This window comes from Odontesthes bonariensis, chromosome 7 (genome assembly GCF_027942865.1).
Source record: "Odontesthes bonariensis isolate fOdoBon6 chromosome 7, fOdoBon6.hap1, whole genome shotgun sequence".
NCBI lineage: Eukaryota > Metazoa > Chordata > Actinopteri > Atheriniformes > Atherinopsidae > Odontesthes > Odontesthes bonariensis.
In genome coordinates, this window is record NC_134512.1 from 21,070,067 (window position 1) to 21,094,940 (window position 24,874).

Here is a 24,874-nt window from a genome sequence, read left to right on the forward strand (position 1 = left end):
TTCACCTAATCAACATGATCTTGTGTCAGAATACAGAAAACAAGTTGGTCTAACTTGCTTTAAAGCACCAAAAGTTTTCAGTTGAAGGCGTGGCTCTGGCGGCTTGGTGAAGTCAGACATCACGCCGTTACCATACGTTTGGCTCTAAATTCTACAGTTTTGAGCCCAGATGCACCAAACTCACTGGGATTGATCCTAATCTACCCCCCAACAGGTGTGCAGTCCAATATTTGATGGGCGTGGCCTAATGCCTCCACAGCGCCCCCTAGAACATCTAAAAATATCAGATCCAAGCCATGCTTTCACCGACAATCATGAAACTCAGCACACCTGTGCGTCTTGTCAGGACCTACAAAATAGTGTGGGCGTGGCGAGAATGGCACATTCCAATCCCTCGCCGTTTGCATACGTTCGGCTCTAAATCTCACATGCATCATCCGATTTGCACCAAACTAGATATAAATGACCTTTGTTAACATCTAAAGAGCCCAATAGGATTATATTGGAGTGTGACTCTAGTGCGCCCCCTAGATCATTTAAAAAGCTAAAGCTCCTTGAGACATCCTCCGATCTGCACCATATTTTTTGTGCATCATTACGGAGCAGCGCTTCACACATTGGCATTGTAGATTTCTGACGTCGCTAAACCCCGCCCCCACAAAACAGGAAGTGACGGTAACTCCTGTCTGGTAGGTGGTATATCGCTCCAACTTTGAACACGTGCCACTGGTGTCGTACTGACGTGGACTGAAAACGATTTGGGAGATGCGTCGCACGCTTCGCCTGGTGGACGGGCGCGGGAGACGCGTGACGGCGTCGGTGACCACGTCGGGGCGGCGGTGCCGGCGGTCAGGCGGTCGCAAGGCCGGAGCGGCGCTTGTTATTATTATGATTCTTTTTCTTTTCCACGCGGAATCGTAAATGGGGACGCCTGAACGTATTCGAAAACTCCTGAAACTTTGCCCAAAATTGTCCCCCGCGTGAAACTGCATGATTTTAATGGAGTCGAAAGTGGGCGTGGCCAAACTGCTCTACAGCGCCACCTAACGTGAGATAGACCGAACCGTACGTCGTAGAGATCTGAAACTCGGTATGTACGTAGATCGCCTCAAATCAAGAACAAAAGTCTCTTGGAGGTATGCTCTAAAACGTACAAGGAGGCGGCCATTTTGGGTCAAAGGGCAAATTTTGGCCATTTTTCATATTTACACACCTCGCAGGAAAATTTTCACGCCCCAGGGATTTTGAGCTACGGACTTCATTTTTGGTCAGTATGCAGTTAAGGGATGGGGGCACAAAAGTTATCAGAAGACTTGAGTTTTTGAGCATGTTTAGGGGGCTTGGCCAAGCGGCGAACTTGGCGTACTCGCCAGTGTAAACGAAACGCTATATCTTTCACCTAAAAAGTTTAAACTGCACCAAACTTGGTATGAGTCATCCATGTTGGATGCATGTCAATCCTATGTGGTCATATGCTGACGTCATCTAAGCCCCGCCCCCTCAGAACAGGACGTCACTTTTTTTACTTGGAAAGCTCCATTTCTGGCCCCCTTCACCTAATCAACATGATCTTGTGTCAGAATACAGATAACAAGTTGGTCTCACTTGCTTTAAAGCACCAACAGTTTTTAGTTGAAGGCGTGGCTATGGCGGCTTGTTGAAGTCAGACATCACGCCGTTACCATACGTTTGGCTCTAAATTCTACAGTTTTGAGCCGAGATGCACCAAACTCACTGGGATCGATCCTAATCCGCCCCCCAACAGGTGTGCGGTCCAATATTTGATGGGCGTGGCCTAATGCCTCCACAGCGCCCCCTAGAACATCTAAAAATATCAGCCCCAAGCCATGCTTTGAACGACAATGATGAAACTCAGCACACCTGTGCGTCTAGTCAGGACCTACAAAATTGTGTGGGCGTGGCAAAATGGCACATTCCAATCCCTCGCCGTTTGCATACGTTCGGCTCTAAATCTCACACGCATAATTCGATTTACACCAAACTAGATATGAATGACCTTTGTTAACCTCTAAAGAGCCCAATAGGATTATATTGGAGTTTGACTCCAGTGCGCCCCCTAGATAATATAAACAGCTATATCTCCTTGAGACATCATCCGATCTGCACCATATTTTTTGTGCATTATTACAGAGCAGTGCTTGACACGTTGGCGTGGTATATTTCTGACGTCATTAAACCCCGCCCCCACAAAACAGGAAGTGACGGTAACTCCTGTCTGGAAGGTGACATATCGTTCCAACTTTGAACACGTGCCACTGGTGTCGTACTGACGTGGACTGAAGGCGATTTGAGAGATTCGTCGCACGCTCTGCCCGGTGGACGGGCGCGGGAGACGCGCGACGGCGTCGATGACCACGTCGGGGCGGCGGTGCCGGCGGTCAGGCGGTCGCAAGGCCGGAGCTGCGCTTGGCTGCGAGGGCCGTTATCACTGCTTGCAGTTCTTGTTCTTATTCTTTTTCTTCTCCACGCGGAATCGCAAATGGGGATGCCTGAACGTATTCGAAAACTCCCGAAACTTTACCCAAAATTGTCCCCCGCGTGAAACTGCATGATTTTAATGGAGTCGAAAGTGGGCGTCGCCAAACTGCTCTACAGCGCCACCTAACGTGAGATAGACCGAACCGTACGTCGTAGAGATCTGAAACTTGGTATGTATGTAGATCGCCTCAAATCAAGAAAAAAAGTCTCTTGGAGGTATGCTCTAAAACGTACAAGGAGGCGGCCATTTTGGGTCAAAGGGCAAATTTTGGCCATTTTTCATATTTACACACCTCGCAGGAAAATTTTCACGCCCCAGGGATTTTGAGCTACGGACTTCATCTTTGGTCAGTATGCAGTTAAGGGATGGGGGCACAAAAGTTATCAGAAGACTTGAGTTTTTGAGCATGTTTAGGGGGCTTGGCCAAGCGGCGAACTTGGCGTACTCGCCAGTGTAAACGAAATGCTATATCTTTCACCTAAAAAGTTCAATCTGCACCAAACTTGGTATGAGTCATCCATGTTGGATGCATGTCAATCCTATGTGGTCATATGCTGACGTCATCTAAGCCCCGCCCCCTCAGAACAGGAAGTCACTTTTTTTACTTGGAAAGCTCCATTTCTTGCCCCCTTCACCTAATCAACATGATCTTGTGTTAGAATACAGATAACAAGTTGGTCTCACTTGCTTTAAAGCACCAACAGTGTTCAGTTGAAGGCGTGGCTATGGCGGCTTGGTGAAGTCAGACATCACGTCGTTACCATACGTTTGGCTCTAAATTCTACAGTTTTTAGCCGAGATGCACCAAACTCACTGGGATCGATCCTCATCCGCCCCCCAACAGGTGTGCAGTCCAATATTTGATGGGCGTGGCCTAATGCCTCCACAGCGCCCCCTAGAACATCTAAAAACATCAGCCCCAAGCCATGCTTTCACCGACAATCATGAAACTCAGCACACCTGTGCGTTTTAACAAGAGCAACAAAAGTGTCTCGGAGCCCTGGTCCACACACAACAGGAAGTCTGCCATTTTCGACCAAAGTCACCATTTTTTCTCTTAAACAGACGTTGTATTTGAGCTAACTCCTCCTACAGCTTTAAACGTGGACACTTCATACCCGCTGAGGAGAGTCTTGACACATTGAAGAGCAAAAGTTATCAAAGGGTTTTGGCTAGATCACAGTATGTGGGCGTGGCTACGCTTCAAAGTCTTACCTTTCGCCAAGAAACATCATGATGGAATAACTTCCACATGCAAGGTCATGGCTCTGAAAACTTTGTGTGTCTTAACAGACCAGCTGTAATCACATTCACATCGTCTTTGCTGATGTCACTAAGCCCCGCCCCTTTTGAACAGGCAGTGAGATGCGTTTTACATTACTCCTAAATTCCTGCAGGTTTACAGTACTGTTTGATGACATTCACCAACACGATGCTGAATCCTATCACCACTGGCTTTAGCCTGTGGGCTGGCAAATTCTAATCCCCTGCCATTTGCATACGGTTGGCTCCAAATCTCAAATGCATCATTCGATTTGCACCAAGCTAGATATGAATGACCTTTGTTAACCTCTTAAGACCCCAATAGGATTATATTACAATGTGACCCCAGTGCACCCCCTATATCATGTAAACAGCTATATCTGCACCATATTTTTTTATGTATCATTAGGAGCACCGCCTCACATTGGTGTACTACACTGTTGACGTCACTAAAAGCCTCGCCCACTCAAACTTTTACGACATACTTGAGTGACTTCTAAAACCTTTCCCTGGATATCAGATAGGGTTGAAACCATATTCATTAACTCTTCATAGACACATGATATGTTGAATAGCCTTCAAGAAGTCCTCGCTAATCCGTCGTCACAAAACAGGTACTGACAGTCACTCCATTTTTCAATTTGATTTATTAAAAAGACAGTGCATATTAATAACAATACATCTGTAACATGTCAAAGTTAGCCAAAGGCTAGTTGTCATCTTCAGTCCTGGTGAACAGTTTTACAAAAGCACCCTTTAAAAAAAAAAAAACAGAGAATGTTAAACAATAAATTCATCAACAATTAAGAACTCCTGTCTGGAAGCTGAGATATCAGTCCAACTTTGAAGACATTCCGCTTGTGTCATATTGTTGTGCAGTGAAGGCCTTTTGAGAGATTCAAATACTCTGCCTCGTGCTCGGGTGCAGGAAAGGCGTGACATCATTGATGACGCCACTGGAGGTGCAGTGTTGGCCCTTTTGCAGTCACAAGGTTGTAGCGTTGTTCAGCAGTGACACTTTCTGTGTGTCATAACAGACCAGAATTAATCACATCGACACCAACAAAAATCCTACAAGAATTTCTATTATGCTCATGTTTCTCATAACTTCTTTACATTGGCACAACACATATTTGAACGCACACTTTGCCAGTCCAGAATTTAAAGGTTTTCTACTTGTCATCAAAATTTGTTCAAACTTGTCAGCACAAATCAGCAGGGCAACACAGGGATTTGAACCCCGTCCCACAAGTGGGAGTACCAATACCATTGCCTTTTGCTTTTTTTTAATGCTATATGACAAGGTAAAGCAAAACTTGCATTAAGAACAGCATGCTAATTTCTGTATTTTAACTTATATTAATTGCCTTTTATCACTACTTTCAAATATATTTCTGTGGAAGTTAAATAAATGCCGTCTTAATGCAAGAAACGAAACCTTTACACAATAAAGACTTTTGTTTACTGTTAAATGGAACACAAAATTTATGCAAATTTCATAACATAGGTAATTAAAGCGCTTAGCATTCTCACAAGCACTTTGCTAATGCGCCACCTCCGGGACAGGCGGAAGGGCCACTATTAGTTCCCGTCTTAGTCTCTGCCTTTGTCTTCAGTCCTGACTTACTGAGCGGCAGCTCCTTCCGTGCACAGAAGTATGCATTGGGATGCTTCCTCCTGATGTGAAGTTAGAGCCCCCTTTGGGACAGGAAAGACACGGGGCAGGTCACAGGCAAATTGTGGCGGAGAATCCCCCTCTTGCCTGTGAGCTGTCACATCGTTCAACTTTTTGGGATTCAGAATTGTCATTTTTTAAACCTTGTAAAATATACAGAAAACAAACTTCATTTAAAATAAAAACTAATAGTTACATAAATAACATGTACAAAAATATTCTTCCCCCTCCAATATACTCTCATCTGTACTTAAAAAAACCCCCCCCACAAAATAATTATTTCATTAAAAACATCAGCTTAAAACCACACTCCGGTGTTGTTCGTTTATGTGCTGTGTGCAATGGAGTTGTTAAGCTCCTTGAGAATGTTTGTGGATTTTTATGTACAGTGTGCAATGGTAGGCCGAGGCCACCTTGTTTATCAGTGCTAGCTGTCGTCTGTCCCTGTTCTGGTGTCGTGTTGTTTCCCTGGTTCTGTGTTACTTTGTTATGTTGCTCGGAGGGTTTTGAATAGTGAAAAAAAATAAATAAATACAAAATAAATACTTTCCCCCCAAATATACTCTCCATCTGTACTTCAAAAACTAAAACAAATAATTATTTCATTAAATAACTAAATCAGCTTAAAACCACACAGAATTCCTTCATGATCACTAAAATATGTTGGTATTACCACTGCTTCTCCCTCATAAACATCTGATTTAACATAGATGTGATCTATTAAACTACCCCTTTCAGTAGTTGCTTCCTGGACTATTTGAGCATATCCTCTGGTTTTAACACAATTTAAGATAGTTGATGACTTTAAAATATCATCATTAAAATCTCCCATCAATGCTATTGTTCCAGTTGCCAATTGCTCCAGCCAGTCAAGCATCTTTACCAAATTGGTTTTAAATAATGACAGAGGATACTGTGGTGAGCGATAAATTACAACCATTTTAATGTTAACATGCAAAAAGTTATAAATTAAACACTCTAAATTGACCTGTGGTGGCTTTAAAACTTCATATTCCACACCATCTGCAGTATACATGCCAACACCGCCATGTTGTTGGTCTTGCAACCCAATCAATGATGGCTGGGTACCATCATACGATAAACGTCGGGGACAGTTGTTGAAACTGTAACCATCAATCTTTACCGTATCAGCTTGAGGTTCAAGAATCCATGTTTCTGTTACAGCAATACATTTAGGTTTCCATTGCTGAGTACAAAAAGCTAAATCTTTAACATGTCGATTTAAACTTTGGACGTTCATTAAGAACACAGTAAAAGCAGATGTGTGAAATCTGCTGAACTGTGCAGGTCCACACATCAAAAGGGGTGTCATACTCTGGATAGCAACCGTAATATCATCCTTACAATAAATCCTTTTTTCATTAAAGTCTTGAATGGTCAAACCAGAAAGACTCCTAACTCTGCTTAGAGCAACATAAGCTTGACCAGGTGCAAAGATTTTGTTTAGACAAACAACAGCTTTGTCTACAGTTAAGCCTTGTACTTTGTGTACCGTACAGGCCCACGCCAATTTCAGTGGAAATTGTCGTCGCAAGCCACCTTTAACAGTGGCTCTTTCCTCCTCGGGTACAATAGGTGTGGAACCAACCACATCTGAGGACCCATACACACACGTTTTCCTTCTGTGGATGCCTACATGATCGTCATCAAATCTAACATAAACCAATTTAGGAAACTTGTCCTTGTCTGGTATTATGATATCTGTCACAGTGCCACAAACACCGTTAACTAAACCATCCCCGACATCCACGTTTTTACACAGCATAACGCGTGCACCCTTACCCAACAACAGAACCTCTGACAAACCGGTATGTAAAGCTTTAGCGTGACTCCCTTGCAACAACCGCAATTTGCCTGTTTTTTTATCGTTTACAGAATCCTGTGCCTCAATTTTCACATATTCTGGGCAACTCTCAAACAACTGTTTCATATTATGCTCATTTACTTGTTCATTTGTTGCAAATATATGCAAGGCTGAGCTGACCTCACCCGTTTCACAAACTTTTAAAACGTTTATGTCACCAGGGAGCATAGGGGTCTCTTTTGAACGAGTCCTCATCCGGTTTAACAGCTGGGAAAACACTAAATCTTTTTGCCGAACTATTTCTGTTAGTTCTACAACTTTAAATAAATCAGACCACAAGTTGCTGCCAACCCCATCAGAATACAACGGTTTGCCTTTGACAGGAGGTAACTGGAAGAAATCTCCAACTGCCACTACACTAATGTTTCCAAATGAGCCTACGTTTCCCGTTTGTTTGATCTGCCGCAATCTACCATGCACATATGATAGCAAATTGTGATCTACCATTGATATTTCATCTATGATGAGAATATGTACATCACTATATTTCAGACGTAATGAATTGAGCTTCTCTTCTCCCAAAGGAGTGTACGGTAAGCGTACATCAATTCCAATAGAAAATGTTGTGTGAATTGTTGTTGCTTCCAAATTATACGCAGCAATACCTGTAGGAGCAGTCAATAAAACAGGTGTGTTGTCAGGGTATTGACACATTGGTGACAATAATCGTTTTGATTCATATTCAATTGCTCTGATCAAATGACTTTTACCTGTGCCAGCACCTCCTGTAATAAAAATGTGTAACGGTTCAGGATTTTTCCCAGTTACCTTGTCTAAACACCATTGCCTGATTTGGTAAAAAACAGAGAACTGTCTTTCATTCAAAGATCTAATTAATGCTAAGCCTTCAATTCTAGTCAGCATGTTCTTTTTCTCAAATGCATTTCCCTTGGAAGATGAGCTTAAATCTGGGATGTGTTCTTTTTCATCACTCAGTATTGCTTTTATTTGTTTCATTCCTTCCACACCCTCCAACCGTTCCATCTCCACTTCAGGACACAACTCACACCATGCATTTTCAAGCAGTACGTCACCAACCACCTCATCTGCTGCCTCCAGGTTAAAAGATTCCACTTCGAATTCACTTCTATTTAAATCTACGACAGACTTCACTAAATGTTTGGTTCCATCAATAAATTTAACCACACCAAGTCTATAAAATTGTTCAAATCTTTCACAACCTGAAGGCTTCAGATCACCATCAACGCGATACGGCAGAAATAATTGCATTATGCTCTGATAAAACTTTTCTGGATCTTTGGTCTCTGAAAAACGCGCATAACGAACAACTGATGGTTGTGTTCGACTTCTTTTGGCCACAAAACCTAAACCATTATTCAACTTGACAGCAGATTTACATTTTTCGTTCTTGGACAGAACCCGATAGTCAGATGCAAACTTTGCGATGCACATATCGTTAAAAATGTCATCTTTTGGACGATTTTTATAGCGATCAACCAAACCAGTCATCCACATTTCCTCTGAACTAAGATCATTTGTAGCTGCCTTCTGTCTCAAAACAGAAATAGGTAAACTCATTTTTACAATGTTGTCTCCAGTTGGAATAAAAACAACCTTCCTAGAACACTCCTTTAAATGCATACTGGTTAGTCGATACACCGCTTCCTGAGCACAGACATCCCGATTATGTAGATATACACTACCAAGCTTCTTTAACGCTTCTTTAGCACTAACATTGCCATCTCTGGATGCTTCTCTCTGGGCATTTCCTAGCATGAGGCCAATTTCTCTCTCACTTTTTGACATGTAAGAAACTATGTAGACACAACAAGCATATGCATCTACACAATATTGAATATCGAGATTAGCATTCCATGCTTTTAACAGCGGCGGGCTATACTGATTAATCCAAATTTCATTAATCTCCCTTTTCAAAACTACATGTGTATGTCGACTAACTCGTTTATAGACCTTTTCAAATATTTCTTGATTTATACCCAGTCTTTGAAAAATTTCTTCTACAGTCCTATAGGGACAAGTTTCATCTGCAAGGAGACTCTTCACTTTACTTAGAATCTCCTTTGCCTGATTTTGAGCCATAGCCTCTTTACTTGCACAGGCACACTGTACATTGCTGCTTGATTTATCCAAATTACATGTACAAGTCTTATCCTTATCTTTTTCACTACGACAAATAAACGTTCTGCTCGATGCAGGTCGGGGAAAGTTAAAACGACAAACTGTATTTTTCTTTTTACATGTTTTTGAGTGATGTTTTGAATGCTGCTGAACAGATGTAACCACTTCAAACAATGGTTCGTCCTCAGACGGAAGTTCGCATGTTATATACTTATCTATAAATTCCACAACTTCCTCATCTGTGTTTTGATCTAAGATTGGAGCCCCAGAAATCCAGAAAAGGCAATGACAATGAGGAGAACCACGTTGCTGAAACTCAACACGGTAGTAATAGTCAACAACTTTACCAATGGGATTAGCAGGAGACATGAGAACTTCTCTTAAGAAAACATGCCATCGAAAGTCAAACATCCTGGCAGCAGTCACAGGATTTCGACGCAACAGTTCACATTTATCTGCCCATTCCAATTGTTCAGCCGTCTCTGTTCGCCCATCCTGTTTCAAAAGGGTATATAAAAGATTAGTCCATCTCATATCTGCTGATGAAAACGACGCAAACCAAGTAGGCTTACCCAGCTGTTTAACACAGGCTAGGATGTCACGTTTTGCAGACTGCCAAAAAGCTGGAGTCCCTCTAATGGGTTTTAGGAACCGATAGCCATCATCAAACTCTAACAACTTCTTTAAAGACTCCTCGTTTTTCAACAAGTCACCCAAATTCTGGGATTTACCACATTGCCCTTTACGCAATGCCACTGACACATTAGAAATAACCTGTTCCAATTCAGACATGTACTGTGCATAAAATATATATTCAACGTTGGATGAAAATCTACCATCTGCATGTAAAAGCCTGTTATTAAAATACCGAAACAATGTTAAACGATGTGACCTGTTTGCATGGTAAGTATTTTGTCCAGATGGAAATAAACCAGGGAAGCACTTTGCTTCATTTTCTGGATCACTTAGTAATTTTACTGGATTATTACCTTCACCAGGAGCAACATTTAAAATGTTATCCAAATACTGATCCAAAGCTTCCTGGCCTATGTCAACAGGCATGAGACATGTGTCTTGAAACATGCAATGCTGCTGTCGATCGTGCAACAGCTCTTCAGTCTCCTCCAATTCTTTTTCAGAAATATCAGGAATGACATCTTTCTCCACTACATCATCTTCATCTCTACAAAACTCATTGATCCAATTCTCATTAAAATCTATATCTTTATAATATTTGTTAAACTGTTTTAAATACTTAAGTGCTTCCCGTACATGCAAAGTATCAACAAACTGATACTTATAATGACCTTTGTAAGTTAATTTACGCTTTAATTTTACAGCAAGCAAAGATCCTTCCATATTACTACGAGGCAATACATTACATGTTTCAACAATATTTGCTGGAACACAAGTCACTGGTCCATGTACGCCATTTTGTCCCCCTTTGGGTAAAGCCAACATTTTCATGAATGGTATATGTAAAGCTATTAAATGCTGTTCTAAACTATTTAGACAAGCCAATTGTGGAGGGATAATATCAACGTTTAAATTGTTGGTCACACTTTCTGGTGGCATTACACCTTTGCTCATCTTGTAATGACAGGTATAACAAATCATCAGTTTACCTCTGGATGACTCTGTCAATTTGCATTGCACAGCACAACTATTGTCACATTTGTGCACATAATCTTCAGAAATGCACTTTGCTGCAATTATAGCACTAGATTGGCTTTTAGAATAGAAATCTTTCCTACACACTAAAACTTGATGTCTAAACAGCAGTCTATGACAGACACAGCAGACAAAATCAGGCCCATCTTTAACCTTATCTAAAAACTCTTTGATAACAAAGTCAATTTCTTTTAACATTTCCTTACGTTGCTGTTGATTTAATTTCACACGCAAAGAAACCTTTTTCTTATGTTCTATGTTACCATGATACCTTCTTCTACCAATCTCTTTTAATTTCTGTCTGTGCTGAATATTAACCTTAAATTTCTTCTTACTCGTTGCCTTTACATTTTCTTTATGCACTAAATTAAATTTATATTTCCCTTTACTCAGTGCCTTCACTTTTTCTTGATGCACTGAATTAAATTTATATTTCTCTTTACTCAGTGCCTTCACTTTTTCTTGATGCACTGAATTAAATTTGTATTTCTCTTTACTCAATGCCTTCACATTTTCTTGATGCACTAAATTTAATTTATATTTTTCTTTACTGAAAGTCTTACGCTTCTCTTTATATAGTAAATCTTTTTTATATAATATTTTACTCAAATTCTTAAGTTTCTCTTGATACACTAAATTATTTCTATATTTTTCTATAATTAACGCTTTTTTCTTCTGTTGATATATTGTATCAAATTGATATTTCATCCTCAACAATGCCTTTACTTTTTCTCTATGCAACCAAACTTCCCTGTACTTTTTTTTTAAGTCTGCAAGCTTTTTCTCTTTATAAGACAATTTTGAATCATACATTACTTTATTTTTCAATTTCATCTTGTCTTTATATTCCAAATCACATTGGTAATCCATCACTTTTTTAAACGCAATTTTCTTTTTTAAATGTCGAGAAGTATTTGAACTAATTGTTTCTTTACTGTCATTTGTTTTTCTTGATTTTCTTCTACACTTGTATGGTATGTCTGATACATCATTAACTTTACAAAAACCATAGCAAGACTCTTGATCACCCTGCAAGACACAGGTAATAACCTCAAAATGACAACCATCACATTTTAGATATATTCCTTCATTTATATCAGTGGAGCTTGTACACCCATATTTTACCCATTCTTTGCCATTATACACATACAACTTCACCCCCAATGCATTTGCAGTTGCTTGTATTTCTATTTCAGAAGCTTCATGTCCAACATACTTCATACAGGACTTCTTAACATAGTCAGACACAGAAGAAAATCCTTCCCCAACCAACCGTTTACCCTCTTTGTTCTTCTCCAAATAAGAAACAGCAGCCAGTCGTAGTCTGCGATGGCTCTTCTGGGAACCGCTTAGTACTTGAGACACTGCTCTGAAAAAACTGTTACCATCTTTTACAATCTCTTCAGTCTTACACACACTCCCCAAAGGCCCAGAAACCGTGGATCCTTGTGTGCTCTGTTTAACAAACATAATATCATACTTGTTGCACAAAGCTTTTGAAACATCTGTACACACAGGATTAAATGACAAATGTTTATTAGCATTATGAATGACACTATCATCATCCAGTACGTAACCGTTTGCAGTTTTTGTACTTTCTAAAACATTAGGTTCATTTGTTGTCTTATTTCGAACACTATACCCTTGGGAAATGGAGACCCTTTCCTTACAATAACCATAACAATGTTGTGTTTGCTTAACACAAACAACTGTCTCGTAATGGTTACCATGAATATTTTGTAGATACACACACTGATTTGAGAACTGACCAGCAGCACATTTATATTCAAGCCATTTATCAATATAATATGTAACTATGTTCACACCCAAACAGTCTGCTGCAGCTTGAATTTCCACTTCAGTTGCCCAGGATCCAACATATTGCATCCTTGATCTTTTAATATACTCTTTTATAGAGGAATTTTCATTTCTCAAAATGTTACAATACATTTGAGGATTCCTTTCTAACTGTTTCACTACGGCAAGTCTAATTTTCCTGTGCCATTTCTGAGTCCCACTTACAGCCTGACTAACAGCCCGGAAAAAACAGTTTCCGTCCCCGACGATGGGTTCCACCTTGCATGGTATCCCCAAGTCCCCAACCAAGTCAGATGATGACTCACCTTTCTCGCATTCTACGTTCAAGTGTTTGCAAACAGCTTCTGACACCACTTTTGAAAGAGGATTAAACTTTAACGCTCTAGTCCTCACATTGGTGACAAACACATCTGAAGTTACAAGATCTTCATGAGTTCCTTGTATCTTTTTACAAGATGTACTACTCTGAGGCTTCTTTTGCCCTCTAGATTCATCTGTACACAAGACTTCCTGAACAGAGACAGGTTTCAACAAATTACTGCCAAATGGACTAATGGTTGCTGACTCATTTCTGTGCATGTCAATTTGCACACCACTAATTTCAAATTCCTTGGGACTGGTTCTCTTTTGCCTAGCATATCTCTCAATATAATTCAAAAGATCATCAAAGCTGTTTAAATACAAAACGTTGCTTTTCCCTGAAACACTTACCATTCCATTACAATCACGTGCATGGGAATCTACAACGGCATACTTTCCATTCTGACTCATAAGAGCGCAGGTACTTCCATTTATAGTCAGAACACAAGTTTCATATGTGGCGCACATCTTTTGCAATCCTTCACGGAGAGTAGTGTGCGCACCAGAATCTATAAACTCACTCTGGAAAACATCTACATGTCCAGCAACAAAATCTCCATACATCACATCTAAAGTACACCCGTCAATATCAACCTGCTTCGGCAAGTCTAAAACACAGAGCGTTTCCTTCCTACCACTAATCAGATTGTTGTCCCGCAAATAAGTGTACAAGGCGTCACCTCTGACAACAACATTATCTAATGTGTCAGAATGCCATGAAAAAACACTATCCATCTTGTGCTTTGCTAAAGCAACAAGAGTCACAGCTGCACACTGCAGTCCTCCGTACTTAAACCGATCATCGCCCTGATGGAACGATCCTCTAACTGATTGCTGACTACTTGAACTGGCACCATGACGTTCGTCTGTGACCTGCCTGTCAGCAGTGACTGTGGTACATGCTTCTAAACCAAAGCTACTCTGTTGTACAGAAATCGCAGACATGCCATACTCCGTCGCATTTAATGATTTCCGAAGATTCATAATGTGAATCATTAAATCATTGAAGCAAGTGTTAAATACCACTACAGATGTACCCGTTTCTGATGCCAACCCCTGTAAATTTCTTGTTCCACAGTCCACAATGACAAAGTAAGATTCATGATGGATAACCAAGCTACATGAACCCTCAAGATTAAGAATGCACATTCCATTTCTCAACAAATACATCTGTAACTTCTCACTAAATTCCTCCTCCAGATTCAAATTAAATTGACCATAACTACTACCCCCAATTAGTACTTTCCATTTTTTACCAAAAATAATCTGTCGCTCCACCAACTTGCAAAACTCTGGCTTTGTGCCTCTCTGAGGTCTTTCTGTATCAATATATTCTGCCAACTTCTGACCTTCCGCATCAACTGCATCGACATCCGATGATTTCCAAGTGCAAATTGGAGAAGTTTGGTGTTTTATAGCAGCTACAACACTACTGGACATTAAAATATTGCTAACAGACTGATTACTATGACTAACTGTTCCTAAAATAAGAGAAGGGGGGAACCGCTCTGAACACCTGCAAGAACTGGAGTTAACACACTGACCTCTTGTTTGGCTGCACTCGAAATCCACCGACACCTCAAGCATCTACAACGACATTAGAAAACATAATTTCTTTCATTTGTATTCATTTCTTTAAATTTACTACCAAAAATGTTGTTATACAAACCTCCCGGTCAGAAACGAGCTCGGACGGACAGACAGACACCAAACCAGGACAGTCAGACACCTCCCGAGGATGGGGAGAAGGCACCACATCGCAGACATCCACCTGTTTGGATGTTGCCTCAACCTATAAAACAAAATCATTACATTAACTCATCTGAATTTAAACCAAGATTCCAAATAATTTAGACCAAGTGTTTTCAGTAATACACTTTATGGTTTCATATTACTTACATATTTAACATAATAAAAAGCTAAATATGGACCACACTTACATTCTTCTTCACGGACACAAGCCCCACACCAACAGCGGCAGGAGTTACGCTCGGTGTGGCTGAAACCTGAAAGACAAAGACAAATAAATTAATTATGAACAATTATCCGCATTGAAGTTCTGAAAAGTTAACTCGCTTAAGGTTTTACAAACCTGCTGTCTCACACGCCTGGTCCTTAAGACAGCTGGTTTCTTGAGACGTTCCACAGGCTTCATCTATAACACAAACAACATGTCAGATCTGTGTCTTTTCTAAAAGACAATACTGAGACTATATTTTGAAATACACTTTGCTGCAACTTACCTCGTTGCCTGTGTGAACATCTGCCACTGCCATTGGAGAAACTTTTTCCATGGCAACCAACAACTCAGGTGAAAAACGAACAGGATTCAGGGGGATGTAACACTCCTTCAAAACTGGAGTAGCAATCTGTTACACAAAAATTGAAATAATGAATATACTAATCACATTAAAAATGCTTTACAACAAGTGGTTGTGAAACACTCACCTTATCAGGAACCACCCTTTCCTTGGGTGAATCAGAGTCAGATTCCCCCGAATGGCTCCTCTATAAAAAGAACACACAAAAGCCATTTCAGAACATTACACACCAACTTAAATCCCATCCTTGCATAAAAGTACATTGGGAACAACAAGCTTCCTTACCTTCCTGCCGTATCTCACGGTTGTCCACTCTGGAGGCGGTGGACGTGGGACTCGTTCCACTCCCTTCACAACCAGACGTGGCACATACCTCGGCTTATACGGGGCAGCTGCCTGACTCGTGGCCAGTGGCTTGGGTGCAGACAGCTCCAGGAACTGATGCGCAAACACCCAAATGCGATCACTGAGGATGCGCATCCCCTTGTTGTCGTCAAGGTGAATCTAAACCAAAATAAAAGGTATATAAATCAGCAAAACAGACAAGTAAAATAAGTATTGAATATAAATTCTCACCACTTTCTAACTTCAGAATAAGATTGTACTTACTCCATCATAACTCCACAGATCGACGCGACTTAGGGGGAAGTCCTCGGCAATGGAATAAAACGGCATCTCTGAAAAGAAAAATATGTATAATTATACAAACATCCTTTTCACCAAAGACAACTGCCATCAAAATACTGGAAATGAACTCAGAATTATTTTACTCCATACTTAGATTTGCAGAAACACGATGATACTCCTGCTGGAATAGCTCCTGTTTCTCCATGGATTCCGTCAAGCGTGGAATCATACCGATACAGAACACCTAGAGGAAGAATTGCATTATCAAATTACTTTATTTACAAATACATCAACTACTGATGCTTGGTGTTTTAAGTTTTTTTATTTCTCTTTTGTTACGTTTATTCTTCTTATTCCTTTTTTAATGTGAAGCACATTGAATTGCACTTGTGTCTGAAATGCGCTATATAAATAAACTTGACTTGAAAATAAAATAACACACCTTAGTGCAGTGCTCACGAACTGCCTCAAGGTACAACTTAAAGGCCCGTCCTGCCTCTTGGTGGTTGATGCTGGACGTGAGGTTGTTGGATGGAGCAAAAACGCAAATAGCGTCAGGACGACGAGGAAGTACGACCTTCTCAACCTCCTTGCGCAGCTGATCTGCGTCAGCCCCTGGAGTCGACATAAAGGCAAAAGATACGAAACCTCCTTGCATTTTAACAATGCCATCTGCCAAGGACCGCAAATGGGACGCCCCGATAACAAGAACCAGCTATGGGAGGAAAAAAAAAAAAAAGACAAATTATAGCAAACTGACAATAAGCAATCCATTTCTACATTGTATATTTGAATAGCATGAAAATTTTCATACTTTCTTATCAAGGCTCCCATCCGGAATGACCAGCTTGTGACGACGCCCAGTATGCTCGCTGATTGGCCATTCGTTCGCTTTGTGTCGCCGCCCAGTTCCGCGGCCTATAAAGGAAAAGATATATATTAATCACTGAAAACAATATATATTAGCACACAGAATATACAAATACTCTCCATTCTTTAATAATATATAAATGATACTCACGGCCAACAAAGTCACTGGATGGCGTTGGTACGCCAATGCGCTGAACAGGCGAAGCCTCAGCACGGCGACGAGCAGCTTGAGATCTACGACTAGTTCGTGGCATCTGCAAATTGACATTAGAGAAATATGACAAAAACATAAGGGATTACAGCACAGTCTCAATGATGAGAAGACAATATACAAAAAGACAACTACTAAAATCTGTTAAAAATACATATATTTACAAGAGCAAATACTACCATTTATCCTAATTATGAAAGTAAGCAGTAATGTTAAGTTGAGTGCAAATGATTTGAAAGTTTTCTGCACAGTGAAAGCCAGTAAATACATAAAACCATTGAAAAGGAACATTCAATCCTCATGGATAAACATGAAAAAAAAATTTAACTAGGACTGCACTCTCCAACTTATGATATCATGATACTTTTAACAAGTATAAAAGTTTTAATATATATATATTTAATAGTATAACAGATAAAACCAAGTTCCTCTGCTCTCTATTGATCATTCCAAACATGAAACAAAACAATGCAAGCCCTTGCAAGCCCCCTGGTGTGTGCGCGCTAACTGGTGTGAACTCACGTGCACAAACTCGTCCACAGAGGGGGAAGGACCTGAAAGTTGTTTAATTTCGAATTTTCCGACTTTCAGGTCACTCCCCCTCTGTGGACGAGGTTGTGCACGTGAGTTCACACCAGTGTGCGCGCACACAAGCTAGGGGCAGACTCACGCTCAGCTTGGAACACGTGGTTGGTGACTGTTCTGCTCAAATAATAAAGAAATAATAAACCTAACGTGACTGGTTAAAAACAGCCGGGAGCGCTCGATTTTTGCAAGCATTATTACAGGCTTTAGAGAAAGCTACAGAATTCGGGAATTTTCCTAAACAGCCCATTTAATATTCTACTTCCAGAATCCCAAAACAGTTCAAGCTAATATGACTAAATAAAGGTTGCCGACGGCAGCTTTAAGAGGTATGAATCAGCCTTTACTTTAAATAGCTTATCAAAATCAGTCATTTTTAAAACAGCAGCACAAAAAAAAAAAAAAAAAAAAAAAAAAACACAACACACCTTTGCGGCTTATTAAAAGAAAACTCTGGTATTTTCAACATTAAGCCTCTTTTCTGAGTCGTCTGCAATGTTTTAAAACCCCCCTCAGCGCTTTTTTGATGTAGGCCATGTTTGTAGTTCTCTCGCACCAGAAATGCTGCTAGGTGTATTGCATTTCCAGTGCGAGAGAACTACAAACATGTCTTCCTTCTCTCAGAAATGAGGCTTAATGTTGAAAATACCGGAGTTCTCCTTAAAAACGCATGTAATTTAAATACCGTCTACATTTGCTACACAATTATCAATAAAACAAAATCCTTTTTAATTTCAACCGAAGAAAAGTGAACAGACTGTATTGAAAATCGTCGTAGTACAGCGCCCCGTCCCTATCCACCATGTTGGCAGTATGCTAGCGTAAACACGCCAGTCTCCCCGTTCGTTTACATTGCAGCCTTTTGTTAGCAGCCATGCTATTAAACGCAGCACGAGGCACGCAAGCCACCGACAGCAAGCCACCGACAGCAAGCCACCGACAGCGACCCAAAAAACACAGTATTAACGCCCTTACCTTATACAGTTAATATTACATTAATTCATTCTTTCGTATATTCTCTTTACAAAAAGATTGATAGTTTCAAACTGAGTAATTTTTAATAAACTTCAAAGCATTAACTATCAAAACAGAATCACGGTCAACCTTAACTGATTAAAACAAAATAACTTAACAAAACTTACCTCGGAAAGATAAAGTCCAACAATCGAAGATTTGCAGAAAAATGAAGAAAAAGCGTTCAGCAGTTTTTCAACTGTTTGAAAACTTTAAGCTCACGAACGTCCAAGACATTCATGAACTGAGAGCGGTTGACCAAACCCAACTATTTAAACCAGGCGCGGCCAGCCCCGAAAGAATCACGTGATACAGAACACAGGCTATAGGAGGGTTTCACATGACGTCACAGTGCTGCATCGCGAGACTTAACTATGAATATAAACTCTTTGACACTCTTGGTTTCCAATAATAATCTGTAGCCTAATGGATATTTCACATGTTTCTGAACCTCAACACATTTTATGACGCCGGTTCGAATCCAGCTTGTGACATTACTTAGAGGGGATAGAGAATCCAAATCGTCTTTTTCCCGTTTTTGGTGTTAGTCCTGAGTCTCCCCGCTGTGGGGAGTACTCATGAAGTGCCAGCAAGTGTCAGAACCTCTGTTTCAAGTACTCCCCTTTTTAATATATATCCCCCTATCCATTTTTGTGAAAAAGTGACGTAACTTTATCAGCAATCGCGCCCCCCCCCCCGCACCCAAGTCCACAGCCACTCCGTTTCAGACACGCCCCTTTGGCGAGAAACAGGAACTTGTGTACCTTCCGAGGCTGTAAAAGCGGACTACGATCAATACAAATTCTTCCCCCAGAAAGCAATGTTCGCAATCAATGGCTTTTATTTATTTTTAAAAGCTTCCCCAACCGCGGAATTTTCCTTTGCGCTGCGCTGCGCATTTCACTGACTACAGTTTCACAAAGCTCCGTTCCGAGCAGCTCATGGTCAGTTCCGACAGGAACAGACCCAGACTGCAGCAAGCTGTGCGCACCGCTGAGAATGTGATGGGCTGCAGCCTCCCATCTATCCATGACCTGCACCTCTCCAAGACTATGGGGCGAGCAGGTCGGATCACAGCTGACCCTTCTCACGCTGCACATGGACTATTTGCACCACTCCCCTCGGGCAGGAGGCTTTGGTCCATTCGGACCAGAACCTCCCGTCACAAAAACAGTTTTTCCCCCTTGCAGTTGGACTTATGAACACTTCATAATCACCTCATAACCTGCCCCGGTCACTTTACCATCATTAAAATTGCACTAATGAAGCTGCACAGTTGTTGCTCTGTATATTGGATACTGTGTATTGTTGTACACACCTTGTACATTTTATATTCATACATTTTCTATTCTTTATTTTTTATCCTATGTTACATGTTTGAACCTTACGCCGCAGCAAATCCCTAGTTAGACCTTCGCAACTAGTGAACACTGTTCACTAACAATGGCAATAAAACGAATTCTGATTCTTATGAAACAAGCAACGGAAACTTATATTTCATAATGAAGTTGCCAGATAAGCTCTGAAACGACGGAAAAAAACGCATTCTAAACCCAGCATAGTAACAGCTGTTTCAGAGAAGTTTTTAGGGGGGTTCTGAGCCATTACATACCCAACCAATTTTTTGGGGATACATATCACATCACAGAACAAGGATTAATGCCCCATTCAACCATTCTCTATCACCTTTAATTATTTATATAACAGACAGTTGTTTATAAATGACTTCAGTTTTACCAGGTGTCCAAGTGTTCAATCATGAATTGCAAACTTATAAAATCTGATAAAACATGATTTTATTCAAATACGAGATTTGTCGCACGCTCCGCCCGGTGGACGGGTGCGGGAGACGCGTGCCGGCGTCGATGACCACGTCGGGGCGGCGGTGCCGGCGGTCAGGCGGTCGCCAGGCCGGAGCTGCGCTTGTTACCATGTTAGATTGCTTGTCGCGGGTTCGAACCCGACTTGAGACGTCCCTACATGTGTGTTGTTAAAAATTATATCTGTTTTTCCTGGTGTCCATGTGTTAATTCATGTGTTCCAAAACTTCTAAAATCTGATAAAAATGATTTTTTTCAAATACAAAAAATACTCAAAACTGTTATTTCTCTATAATGTGGCATATTGAATATTACACCACATAGCTTATAGTTTAACCCACTGCACAGGACTGAAGCAATGCATAAAGTTAAGAAGTTTTCAATAGATGAAACATATAAAATGTTAGACTTATATATTTTTATTACATTAATATAATAATTCCAAACCAAATTTGTATATTTAAAACAATTGCATATGTTAGCCTCTAAATCTCACATGCATCATCCAATTTGCACCAAACTAGATATGAATGACCTTTGTTAACATCTAAAGAGCCCAATAGGATTATATTGGAGTGTGACTCCAGTGCGCCCCCTAGATTATTTAAACAGCTATATCTCCCTGAGACATCATCCGATCTACACCATATTTTTTGTGCATCATTACAAAGCAACACTTGACACATTGGCGTTGTTAATTTTTTACTTCACTAAACCCCGCCCCCACAAAACAGGAAGTGACGGTAACTCACGTCAGGAAGGTGAGATATCGCTCCAACTTTGAACACGTGCCGCTGGTGTCGTACTGTCGTGGACTGAAGGCCATTTGGGAGATTCGTCGCACGCTCCGCCCGGTGGACGGGCACAGGAGACGCGTGACGACGTTGATGACCATGTCGGGGGGGCGGTGCCGGAGGTCAGGCGGTCGCAAGGCCGGAGCTGCGCTTGGCTGCGAGGGCCGTTATCACTGCTTGCAGTTCTTGTTATTATGATTCTTACTTCTTCTCCACGCGGTATCGCAAATGGGGGGGCCTTAACGTATTCGAAAACTCAGCAAACTTTACCCAAAATTGTCCCCCGCGTGAAATCACATGTTTTTAATGGAGTTGAAAGTGGGCGTGGCCAAACTGCTCTACAGCGCCACCTAACGTGAGATAGCCCGAACCGTACGTCGTAGAGATCTGAAACTCGGTATGTATGTAGATCGCCTCACATCAAGAACAAAAGTCTCTTGGAGGTATGCTCTAAATCGTACAAGGAGGCGGCCATTTTAGGTCAAAGGGCAAATTTTGGCCATTTTTCATATTTACACACCTCGCAGGAAAATTTTCACGCCCCAGGGATTTTGAGCTACGGACTTCATCTTTGGTCGGTATGCAGTTAAGGGATGGGGGAACAAAAGTTATCAGAAGACTTGAGTTTTTGAGCATGTTTAGGGGGCTTGGCCAAGCGGCGAACTTGGCGTACTCGCCAGTGTAAACGAAACGCTATAACTTTCACGTAAAGAGTTAAATCTGTACCAAACTTGGTATGAGTCATCCATGTTGGATGCATAACAATCCTACGTGGTCATATGCTGACGTCATCTAAACCCCGCCCCCTCAGAACAGGAAGTCACTTTTTTTACTTGGAAAGCTCCATCTCTGGCCCCCTTCACCTAATCAACATGATCTTGTGTCAGAATACAGATAACAAGTTGGTCTCACTTGCTTTAAAGCGCCAACAGTTTTCAGTTCAAGGCGTGGCCGTAGTGATGAGGTCTGAGTATGCACGCCGTTACCATACGTTTGAAAACAAAATTCTACAGTTTTGAGCCGAGATGCACCAAACTCACTGGGATGGATCTTAATCCACCCCCCAACAGGTGTGTAGTCCAATATTTGATGGGCGTGGCCTAATGCCTCCACAGCGCCCCCTAGAACATCTAAAAAAATCAGCCCCAAGCCATGCTTTCACCGACAATCATGAAACTCAGCACACCTGTGCATTTTGTCAGGACCTACAAAAAAGTGTCTTGGAGCCCTGGTCCAAACCCAACAGGAAGTCCGCCATTTTGGACCAAAGTCGCCATTTAGTCTCTTAAACAGACGTTGTATTTGAGCTCCTCCTACAGCTTTTAACGTGGGGACTTCATACTCACTGAGCAGAGTCTTGAGGCATTGAAGAGCAAAAGTTATCAAAGGTTTTTGCCTACATCACAGTATGTGGGCGTGGCTAAGCGTCAAAATCTGACCTTTCGCCATGAAACATCATGATGGAATAACTTCCACATGCAAGGTCATGGGTTGATGAAACTTTCTGTGTGTCTTAACAGACCAGCTGTAATCACATTCACATCGTCTTTGCTGACGTCACTAAGCCCCGCCCCCTTTGAACAGGACATGAGCTGTGTTTTACATTGCACCTAAATTCATGCAGGTTTAAGGCTGCGTTTGATGAAATTCAACAACATGATGCTGAATCCTTTCACCACCGGCTGAAGCCTGTGGGCTTGGCACAATCCCTCGCCATTTGCATACGGTCGACTCTAAATCTAACATGCATCATCCGATTTACACCAAACTAGATATGAATGACCTTTGTTAACCTCTAAAGAGCCCAATAGGATTATATTGGAGTTTGACTCTAGTGCGCCCCCTAGATCATTTAAACAGCTATATCTCCTTGAGACATCATCCGATCTGCACCATATTTTTTGTGCATCATTACGGAGCAGCGCTTGACATGTTGGCGTGGTATATTTCTGACGTCGCTAAACCCCGCCCCCACAAAACAGGAAGTGACGGTAACTCCTGTCTGGAAGGTGAGATATCGTTCCAACTTTGAACACGTGCCACTGGTGTCGTACTGACGTGGACTGAAGGCGATTTGAGAGATTCGTCGCACGCTCCGCCCGGTGGACGGGCGCGGGAGACGCGGGACAACGTCGATGACCACGCCGGGGCGGCGGTGCCGGCGGTCAGGCGGTCGCAAGGCCGGAGCTGCGCTTGGCTGCGAGGGCCGTTATCACTGCTTGCAGTTCTTGTTAGGCCCGAGCAGCTAAGCGCTGCGAAGGCCTATTGTAACTGAAGGATTTCACTATTTTTTTTTTTATTCTTATTCTTTTTCTTTTCCGCGCGAAATCGCGAATGGGGATGCCTGAACGTATTCGAAAACTCCTGAAACTTTACCCAAAATTGTCCCCCGCGTGAAATCACATGTTTTTAATGTACTCGAAAGTGGGCGTCGCCAAACTGCTCTATAGCGCCACCTAACGTGAGATAGCCCGAACCGTACGTCGTAGAGATCTGAAACTCGGTATGTACGTAGATCTTCTCAAATCAAGAACAAAAGTCTCTTGGAGGTATGCTCTAAAACGTACAAGGAGGCGGCCATTTTGGGTCAAAGGGCAAATTTTGGCCATTTTTCATATTTACACACCTCGCAGGAAAATTTTCACGCCCCAGGGATTTTGAGCTACGGACTTCATTTTTGGTCGGTATGCAGTTAAGGGATGGGGGAACAAAAGTTATCAGAAGACTTGAGTTTTTGAGCATGTTTAGGGGGCTTGGCCAAGCGGCGAACTTGGCGTACTCGCCAGTGTAAACGAAACGCTATATCTTTCACCTAAAAAGTTCAATCTGCACCAAACTTGGTATGAGTCATCCATGTTGGATGCATGTCAATCCTATGTGGTCATATGCTGACGTCATCTAAGCCCCGCCCCCTCAGAACAGGAAGTCACTTTTTTTACTTGGAAAGCTCCATTTCTGGCCCCCTTCACCTAATCAACATGATCTTGTGTCAGAATACAGATAACAAGTTGGTCTAACTTGCTTTAAAGCACCAAAAGTTTTCAGTTGAAGGCGTGGCTATGGCTGCTTGGTGAAGTCAGACATCACGCCGTTACCATACGTTTGGCTCTAAATTCTACAGTTTTTAGCCGAGATGCACCAAACTCACTGGGATCGATCCTAATCCACCCCCCAACAGGTGTGCAGTCCAATATTTGATGGGCGTGGCCTAATGCCTCCACAGCGCCCCCTAGAACAACTAAAAACATCAGCCCCAAGCCATGCTTTCACCGACAATCATGAAACTCAGCACACCTGTGCGTCTTGTCAGGACCTAAAAAATAGTGTGGGCGTGGCTTAATGGCACATTCCAATCCCTCG

The 24,874-nt window shown here is 41.5% G+C and overlaps 1 protein-coding gene across 1 annotated transcript; it reads right to left on the reverse strand.

Annotated features, from left to right (window-relative positions):
- Positions 1-15,191: 15,191 nt before the first annotated feature.
- LOC142384870 (uncharacterized) lies at positions 15,192-17,393 on the reverse strand. The gene is made up of 10 exons (XM_075471179.1): positions 17,242-17,393; positions 17,035-17,138; positions 16,663-16,935; positions 16,371-16,464; positions 16,203-16,270; positions 15,879-16,097; positions 15,721-15,780; positions 15,516-15,641; positions 15,365-15,427; positions 15,192-15,278 (listed from the first exon to the last, which is right to left on the reverse strand). Exons 1-10 carry the CDS (start codon positions 17,378-17,380, stop codon positions 15,192-15,194), a joined length of 1,233 nt encoding a protein of 410 aa, XP_075327294.1. The 5' UTR covers positions 17,381-17,393.
- Between the last annotated feature and the right edge of the window lie 7,481 nt (positions 17,394-24,874).

What these genes read in the sequence shown, in the direction of transcription:
- LOC142384870 (XM_075471179.1), bottom strand. Translation starts at nt 17,380, where the DNA reads ATGTTTTTGTCATATTTCTCTAATGTCAATTTGCAGATGCCACGAACT. An exon ending in TTCGTGAGCACTGCACTAAG is followed by an intron (nt 16,465 to 16,662) that starts GTGTGTTATTTT and finishes TTCTTCCTCTAG; the next exon opens with GTGTTCTGTATCGGTATGAT. An exon ending in AAAGGGTGGTTCCTGATAAG is followed by an intron (nt 15,642 to 15,720) that starts GTGAGTGTTTCA and finishes TTTGTGTAACAG; the next exon opens with ATTGCTACTCCAGTTTTGAA.